Raw genomic sequence first — 9,496 nt, 5'->3', positions numbered from 1 at the left:
ATGATGACATCAGGGAACAACTCCTCTCACCCCAGGTACTTCATCCTGCTTGGAATCCCAGGACTTGAGAATTGCCAGTTCTGGATTGCTTTTCTCTTCTGTGCCATGTATATTGTGGCTGTCGTTGGCAACATCACTGTCATTCACATAATCCGGATTGACCACAGCCTGCACGAACCCATGTACCTCTTTCTGACCATGCTGGCTGTCTCTGACCTGGTCCTCTCTTCTTCCACACAACCCAAAATGCTGGCCATATTCTGGTTCCATGCTCAGGAGATTGAATACCATGCCTGCCTCATCCAGGTGTTCTTCATCCATGCCTTCTCTTCTGTGGAGTCTGGGGTGCTCATGGCTATGGCCTTGGACCGCTATGTGGCCATCTGCTTCCCACTGCACCACTCCAGCTTCCTGACGCCATCTGTAGTGGTCAAACTGGGGGCCACTGTGATGCTGCGAGGGCTGCTGTGGGTGAGCCCCTTCTGCTTCATGATCTCCAGAATGCCCTTCTGTTCCAACCACATCATCCCCCAGTCCTACTGTGAGCACATGGCTGTGCTGAAGCTGGTGTGTGCTGACACCAGTGTCAATTGTACATATGGGCTCTTGGCTGTCTTCTCTGTGGTGGGCTTTGACATCATAGTCATCAGTGTATCTTATGTGATGATTCTGAGGACTGTACTGGGGTTGTCTTCTGGTGAAGCCAGGCTCAAGGCTTTTGGCACATGTGCATCTCACATCTGTGTCATCTTGGCTCTCTATATTCCAGCTCTGTTTACTTTCCTCACCCACCGCTTTGGGCATCAGGTGCCCAGGGTGGTCCACATCATGTTGGCTAATCTCTATCTTCTGGTACCTCCCATGCTCAACCCCATCATCTATGGAGTGAAAACAAAACAGATAAGGGAAAGAGTTCTTCAGGGATTTTGTGGCACAGCCCCCTGAGCTAATGGGCTGATCATCATAGCCTTTTCATTTACCTAAGCAATATGGGCTTATAAGTGAAAGTCTGCTAGCTCTCCATACATCTGCACAAAGACCTCTCTGTGAATCCCTGTTCTGAGACCTACAGCCCTCTGGAAGCAATAGAAATAATTTTCATGCCACTCAGAGAAATAATATTATTAAGATGTAATTGAAGGGGTTGAGTGGTGGTGCACTTGGTTGAATACACAAATTATGGCTCAAACCCCTGGTCCCTACCTGCAGGGGCGGAAGCTTCATATGTGATGAAGCAGTGTGCAGGTGTCTCTCTTTCTCTCTCCCTTTCTATCTGACACTGACATCCAGGTTTGCTCTATCTGTATCCAGAAAAAATAAAATGAGTAAAATATATTAAATACAAAAAATACAGATGTAACTGTCAATCATCAGTGAAGTGACCTGTGCTCATCATCACAAGGATGCAGTATAAAAACATTGCCTCTCAAATCAAAGAAGACTTGAGAAGAATACTGTCTTCCACTGATCACAAAGATGAAAATGTTGCTTGCACAGTGTATTATTGATAAGGGACTGGGTGGTAGCACACTGTGAGGAGCTCATACTTTACAATGCACAATGATTCAGGTTCACACTCTTTGGTCCCCACCTGTAGAGGGATAGATTCACTGTGGTAGAGCAGTGCTATAGTTAACTCTCTCTCTCTCTCATCCTCTCTCTCTTATCCTCTCTCTCTCTTCTTTCTCCCTCTCTTTCTTTCTCTCTCTCTCTCCTCTCTCTCTCTCTCTCTCTCTCTCACCCTCGTCCTCCTTCCGTCTCAATTACTCTCTGCCCCACCAAAAGAAATAAATTAAATTTATTTAAAGATTTAAACCTGTTAGAAGATAAATGAAGCATAATATTGCTATACTTTGTTCAAAAGCAGCTTATAAAGTTCTACTAACACAATTAATAAGAATGTATGTTTTCTCTATCTTGTAATCTCATTCTAGAGATAGAATTTTAATTAAAGAAATAAGCAAGGACATGTGTCCGTAATTATTTTCAAACAAAAGTACACAAATATTCTCATTATCTGACTATGTAACAATTAATTGACTGTCATGTATCTTTTTTTAAAATATTTATTTATTTATAAGTTCCCTTTTTGTTGCCCTTGTTGTTTTACTGTTGTAGTCATTATTGTTGTTGTTGAATAGGACAGAGAGAAATGGAGAGAGGAGGGAAAGACAGAGAGGGGGAGAGAAAGATAGACACCTGCAGATCTGCTTCACCGCCTGTGAAGCGACTCCCCTGCAGGTGGAGAGCCGGGGGCTTGAACCAGGATCCTTACACAGGTCATTGCTCTTTGGGCCACCTGCACTTAACCCATTGCGCTACCGCCCCACTCCCTGTCATGTATCCTTTAAGTACAGCATTTGAAAAACACACAAATGGATGTAAAAAAGATAGCCATGGGGTTGTGTAGTCACTTACCTGATGGAATACATGTGGTACTATCCACAGGGACCTGGTTCAAATCCCCAGTCCCCACTAGAAGTGTGGAAAACATCATGAACAGAGAGTAGAGCTGTTGTTGCTCCCCCCCCTCCATATATATATATATATATATATATATATATAATAGGGAAAAGGGAAGCAGTGATGGTGCACCTGGTTAAGTGCACATATTACCATGAACAAGGCTTTGGGTTTAAGTCCCTACTCCCCACCTGTAGAAGGGACACTTTATGAGTAATCAAGCATGTCTGCTGTTGTCTATTGTTCACTCCTTTTATACCACCTCCATTTCCTCTCTCCACTTCTTTCTGTCCTGACAAATAAAAATAAAGTAGAAAAAAATGGAGCTTGACATAAACTAAAGAAATAAGTAATTTATTACATGTCTGGTATACTGCATCAATGTTACTAAATAATAAAAATAATTTGAGTAGGGCACCAAAGTAAAAACCCTGTGGTGAGGGGTAGACATGCAGCTTCCTGGGCCAGTGGGGGGTGGGAGTGGGTGGGAGGGATGGGTCACAGTCTTTTGGTGGTGGGATTGGTGTTTATGTGCACTCCTAGTAAAATGTAGTCATATAAATCACTAGTTAATTAATATGAGAGGGGGAATGGGATGCATTGGATCGACCTTCTCGTGGTGCATCCCGTGAGTATCCATTCATTAGGGAAACTGAGGATCCTACCTAGCCGACTGAATCCACATGGATCCCAGTCACTTTCAAAGCCAACAACAAGCAGCTCCTGACAGTTTTCAACCTAACCTGTTGACTGGCTACGGAAGAAGGGCAAATGCTAGAAGAAGAGGGGGAAAATCAATTGTATGTCTCAAAGTTTTTCAAAACACAAACTGAATCTTTTTAATATATAGGCTGTGTATTTGATATGCACACTCTCTCAAAAGCCTAGACCAAGTAGATCAGAAGCAACCAATAGCACAGCTATATACAAGATACTGGGTACTGTACAGCAAACCCTAACAAAAGGACTTTTCAAAGTAAACCCAATTACCAAATAAAGTGATGATAACATTAACTATCAATTGTCTTTTTGAACCCTAAGACAGCAGGAACCTCACATTTTCACTATAGAGCCCCTACTTCCCCCAGTCCTGGAACCCTTGGATAGGGCCCACTTTCCCGTATGCCTCTCCCAATCCATATTAAATAATATTGCATCTGCCGATCACAACCTAACCAACGCAACGATTGCCACCTCAACATGCTTCACTTCAGACTGTGTCCAGAGACTTCACGTGTGGAATGACAACCCTTCAGCTTCATTACTCGGGTGAGACCTTTCCTTTCATAGTATACTCTAATTCCATTTCCATCTCAGGTGGTTCACTTTCTAACAAAGTCCCAAAACCTAGATATACACCAGTTTCCCAAAACCTAGATATACACCAGTGAGAGAGAGCTTATGTTCACACGTATCCATAAACTACTGCAAAATATATACCTGAAAGCAGAAGTACACTAGAGTTTGCAGTGAGTACCTCCCTAACACTTCCTCTCCACTATTCCAAGCTTTGGGTCCATGATTGCTCAACAATTTGTTTGGCTTCATATGTTAACTCTCTTTTCAGCCACCAGGTTCCAGATGTCATCAGGATGCTGGCTAGGCTTCCCTGGACCGAAGACCCCACCAATGTGTCCTGGAGCTCAGCTTCCCCAGAGACCCACCTTACTAGGGAAAGAGAGAGGCAGACTGGGAGTATGGACCGACCAGTCAACGCCCATGTTCAGCGGGGAAGCAATTACAGAAGCCAGACCTTCTACCTTCTGCAACCCACAATGACCCTGAGTCCATGCTCCCAGAGGGATAGAGAATGGGAAAGCTATCAGGGGAGGGGATATGGAGATTGGGTGGTGGGAATTGTGTGGAGTTGTACCCCTCCTACCCTATGGTTTTGTTAATTAATCCTTTCTTAAAGAAAAAAAAAGAAAAAGAAACCATTAAAAAAAAGAAAGAAAAATAATTTGGCAGAGAAGTAATTGGTATTGTACTTCAGAGGTCTATCAAGATACCAGGGGTTCACCAACATTAAGTTACTTTAGAAAGCTATGTTTCTGGGAACCGGGTGGTGATGCACCTGTTGAAGCACACATATTACCAAGCACAGAGTTTGAGCCTTTGCTCCACACCTGCAGAGTTTCACTTCACGAGTCCTGAAGCAGGTCTTCAGGTGTCTTTTTAAAATTTGTATATATTTATTTATTTATTGCCTTCAGGGTTATTGCTGGGGCTTAGAGCCAACACTATAAACTCACTGTTCCTGGAGACCACTTTTCCCATTTTGTTGCCCTTGTTGCTATTATTATTTTTGCTGTTATTGGATAGGACAGAGAGAAATCCAGAGATGAGGAGAATACAGAGAGGGGGAGTAAAAGATAGAGACCTGAAGACCTGTTTCACCACTTGTGAAGCTACCTGCCTGCAGATGGGGAGCCAGAGGCTCAAACCCAGATCCCAGTGCCAGTCCTTGCACTTTGTACCATGTGTGCTTAACCCACTGGCTACCACCTGGCCCCAAATGCAGATCTTTTGAGAAATAAACCAGTGCCATCAGGGTGGCATCTAACTCTGGACAAAGAAATCAACATTTTGTTTACCTGATTCTCATTGTTAACAGTCTCAAGAAACCTTGTTTCTGACAAAATTCAACTTCTACACTTTCTTTTTTTTTTAATTTTTTATTTAAGAAAGGATTAGTGAACAAAAACATAAGGTAGGAAGGGTACAACTCCACACAATTCCCACCACCCAATCCCCATAACCCACCCCCTCCCATGGTAGCTTTCCCATTCTCTAGCCCTCTGGGAGCATGGACCCAGGGTCATTGAGGGTTGCAGAAGGTAGAAGGTCTGGCTTCTGTAATTGCTTCCCCGCTGAACATGGGCGTTGACTGGTCGGTCCATACTCCCAGTCTGCCTCTCTCTTTCCCTAGTAAGGTGGGTCTCTGGGGAAGCTGAGCTCCAGGACACATTGGTGGGGTCTTCAATCCAGGGAAGCCTAGCCAGCATCCTGGTGGCATCTGGAACCTGGTGATTGAAAAGAGAGTTAACATATGAAGCCAAACAATTTGTTGAGCAATCATGGATCCCAAGCTTAGAGTAGTGGAGAGGAAGTGTTAGGGAGGTACTCACTGCAAACTCTAGTGTACTTCTGCTTTCAGGTATATATTTTGCAGTAGTTTATGGATACGTGTGCACATAAGCTCTCTCTCACAGAAACTGGTGTATATCTAGATTATGGGACTTTGTTAGAAAGTGAACTACCTGAGATGAAATTAGAGTGTACTATAAAAGGAAAGGTCTCACCCGAGTAATGAAGTTGAAGGGTTGTCATTCCACACGTGAAGTCTCTGGATACAGTCTGAGGTGAAGCATGTTGAGGTGGCAATCATTGCTTTGGTTAGGTTGTGATCAGCGGATGCAATATTATTTGGTTTGGATTGGGAGAGGCATACGGGAAAGTGGGCCCTATCCAAGGGTTCCAGGACTGGGGGAAGTAGGGGCTCTATAGTGAAGATGTGAGGTTCCTGCTGTCTTAGGGTTCAAAAAGACAATCGATAGTTAATATTATCATCACATTATTTGTTAATTGGGTTAACTTTGAAAAGTCCCTTTGTTATGGTTTGCTGTACAGTACCCAGTATCTTGTATATAGCTGTGCTATTGGATGCTTCTAATCTACTTGGTCTAGGCTTTTGAGAGAGTCCGCATATCAAATACATAGCCTATATATTAAAAAGATTCAGTTTGTCTTTTGAGAAACTTTGAGACATACAATTGATTTCCCCCTCTCATATTAATTAACTACTGATTTATATGTCTACATTTTGCTAGGAGTGTACATAAACAGCATTCCCACCACCAAAGGACTGTGACCCATCCCTCCCACCCACTCCCACCCCCCACTGGCCCAGGAAGCTACATGTCTACCCCTCACCACTGGGTTTTTACTTTGGTGCCCTGCTTACAATTTGATCAGGTCCTGCTTTTAGTTTCGCTTTCAGATCTTCTTAGTCAGCTTCTGTTGATGAGTGGGATCATCCCATACTCATCTTTATCAACTTCTACACGTTCAACCATTTATGGACATTGACTTATTTGGCTCTCTCAGCTTCTCAGATTTCCCACACCAGCCCTAGAGAGTTTGTCATTGAATTAACTACTATATACACTTCTTAGTCCATTTCAGGAAAGTAATTCTCTTTATAAATAATTAACTTTTATCAACTGAGGGTAGATTCTTAAATTTTTTATTTAATTATGATCAATAAATATGTTGAGTAAGAGGGGTGCAGTTCCACACAATTCCCACCACCAGAATTTCCCATCCCATCCCCTCCACTGGAAACTTTTCTATTCTTGATCCCTTTGGGAGTATGAACCCAGGATGGTTATGGGGTGCAGAAGGTGGAAGGTGTGTTTTCTGTAATTGCTTCTCTGCTGAACATAGGCATTGGCAGGTCGATCCATACTCCCAGCCTGTTTTTGTCTTTTCCTAGTAAGGCAAGGACTCTGGAGATGTGGGGTTCCAGGACACACTGGTGAAGTTCTCTGCCCAGGGAATTCACACTGGTGTCAGGGTAGCATCTGCAATTTGGTGTGTGAAAATGTTACATTTCATATGTCACTACACTGAGAAGCCATTGGAGCCATTCATAATTTTATTTATTGGATAGAAACAAGGAGAAAGTGAGTGCGGCAAGGGAGGTTAGAGAGGGAGACGAGGAGCACATGCAGTATTACTTATCTGCTCCTAAAGCTTCTACTCTGCAGATGAAGACTGGGGGCCTGAACCCAGCCCTTACATAGGAAAACCATTGTGCTAAACCAGGTGAAGCACTACCTAGTGCCACAAATCTTCTCCTATGCAGACATGTTTTTATCTAGAATTGGAATCCTATATTATATATGTTAGTTCCTTTTATGTAACATTTTCCATATTGTAACACACTCTCTGCAAACAGAATCATTAGATGATATGTAATATTCAACTGGTCATCCCTTACTCTCCCTGTTAATGGAAATGAGTAATATCCATTTAAAAAGAGTATGGTAATAACACCAATACAGGCAGTATAAGCATATTTTCATCTTTCTGGTCAGTGGAAGACATCATCCTCTTCATTTCTTCTTTGAAAGGAAATATACACTGTTTTCCTGTGATGTTGAGCAGAGACCACATCAGTGTCTGCTATTAATTCCATCTCATGAAGATTTCTTACTCCAGATCTCCTGAGAACTGTCATTATTGTTTTTGGGAGGTCTATCTGATGAGATGTGGAGGGCTAGAAATTCTCATTTATGTCCTCACATACCTGAGGCAAATAGAATGACAGTGACAATCAGTCTATTAGCTCAGGGGGCTTTTCCACAAAATCCTTGAAGAACTCTTTCCCTTATTTGTTTTGTTTTCACTCCATAGATGATGGGGTTGAACATGGGAGGTACCAGAAGATAGAGATTAGCCAACATGATATGGACCACCCTGGGCACCTGATGCCCAAAGCGGTGGGTGAGGAAAGTAAACAGAGCTGGGATATAAAAAGCCAAGATGACACAGATGTGGGATGCACATGTGCCAAAAGCCTTGAGCCTGGCTTCACCAGAAGACAACCCCAGTACAGTCCTCAGAATCATCACATAAGATACACTGATGACTATGATGTCAAAGCCCACCACCGAGAAGGCCACAAAGAGCCCATATGCACGGTTGACTCTGGTGTCAGCACACACCAGCTTCAGCACAGCCATGTGCTCACAGTAGGACTGGGGGATGATGTGGTTGGAGCAGAAGGGCATTCTGGAGATCATGAAGCAGAAGGGGCTCACCCACAGCAGCCCTCGCAGCATCACAGTGGCCCCCAGTTTGCCCACTACAGATAGCGTCAGGATGCTGGAGTGGTGCAGTGGGAAGCAGATGGCCACATAGCGGTCCAAGGCCATAGCCATGAGCACCCCAGACTCCACAGAAGCAAAAGCATGGATGAAGAACACCTGGATGAGGCAGGCATGGTATTCAATCTCCTGAGCATGGAACCAGAATATGGCCAGCATTTTGGGTTGTGTGGAAGAAGAGAGGACCAGGTCAGAGACAGCCAGCATGGCCAGAAAGAGGTACATGGGTTCATGCAGGCTGTGGTCAATCCGGATTATGTGAATGACAGTGATGTTGCCAACGACAGCCACAATATACATGGCACAGAAGAGAAAAGCAATCCAGAACTGGGAATTCTCAAGTCCTGGGATTCCAAGCAGGATGAAGTACATGGGGTGAGAGGAGCCATTCCTGAAAGCCAACATTGCTGGGTGTTTAATTTGTCTCCATTGAAGAAGTAATCTAATTTCCGGAGGCCACAGTCAATAAAACATTATTATTATTATTTACATTATTTTAAGTGAGTCTTTGGAAAATAGGGTTTTGGCTTTATTAGAATACTGGACTCCTTTAAAACATAAAAAATCCGTAATGTAAAAGAAAGACTTCTGTGCATTCATATATATGACATTGGAAATGGAATCAGAATCCCGATAATAAGTTTTTATGGCAATAAGACATAAAAACCATGTTTGCTAAGTCTTTGTCCTGCTACTTGAGTTTCCTGACCACAAATGTTTAATTGACCTGAATCACATATTTCTAAGAAGACAACTCTGAACCCTGCACTGTCTTAAGTTCCTCTGTATCTGACTTAGAATAGATCTCTATGATAAATATTTGCTGAGAAAACTAACAAATGCCATCACTTAGTAATAATAGGCTCATCAAGTCATTACCTTAAATGACTTGATGAGTATCTTAAAAGTCCTGATGTTAAGCTATATATTAAAATGTCATTTTAACTTAAGATCCTATAGTTTAAAAGTGCTTAAAATGCAAAGCATTCTGACTCTTTTTTAAAAAAACAATTATATATATTTATACAATTTTGCCCTTGTTGTTTTATTGTTGTGGTTATTATTGTTGTTGTGGATGATGTTGTATTTAGATAGAATGGAGAGAAGAGGGGAAGACAGAGGGGGAGAGAAAGATAGACACC

General features: G+C 42.6%; 2 protein-coding genes across 2 annotated transcripts; one reads left to right on the top strand and one right to left on the bottom strand.

The window, feature by feature from the left end:
• On the top strand, nt 1–945 carry LOC103122836 (olfactory receptor 52R1-like). The gene has a single exon (XM_007533457.2). The coding sequence runs from the start codon at nt 1–3 to the stop codon at nt 943–945; it is 945 nt and encodes a 314-aa protein (XP_007533519.2).
• A 6,869-nt stretch (nt 946–7,814) lies between these two features.
• LOC103122835 (olfactory receptor 52R1-like) lies at nt 7,815–8,768 on the bottom strand. The gene has a single exon (XM_007533456.2). It carries the CDS (start codon nt 8,757–8,759, stop codon nt 7,815–7,817), a length of 945 nt encoding a protein of 314 aa, XP_007533518.2. The 5' UTR covers nt 8,760–8,768.
• Between the last annotated feature and the right edge of the window lie 728 nt (nt 8,769–9,496).

This window comes from Erinaceus europaeus, chromosome 17 (assembly GCF_950295315.1).
Source record: "Erinaceus europaeus chromosome 17, mEriEur2.1, whole genome shotgun sequence".
Taxonomy (NCBI): domain Eukaryota; kingdom Metazoa; phylum Chordata; class Mammalia; order Eulipotyphla; family Erinaceidae; genus Erinaceus; species Erinaceus europaeus.
The sequence above is the reverse complement of the archived record's forward strand: the minus strand, read 5'-3'. Positions and strand labels throughout refer to the sequence as shown.

What these genes read in the sequence shown, in the direction of transcription:
- LOC103122836 (XM_007533457.2), top strand. Translation starts at nt 1, where the DNA reads ATGATGACATCAGGGAACAACTCCTCTCACCCCAGGTACTTCATCCTG.
- LOC103122835 (XM_007533456.2), bottom strand. Translation starts at nt 8,759, where the DNA reads ATGTTGGCTTTCAGGAATGGCTCCTCTCACCCCATGTACTTCATCCTG.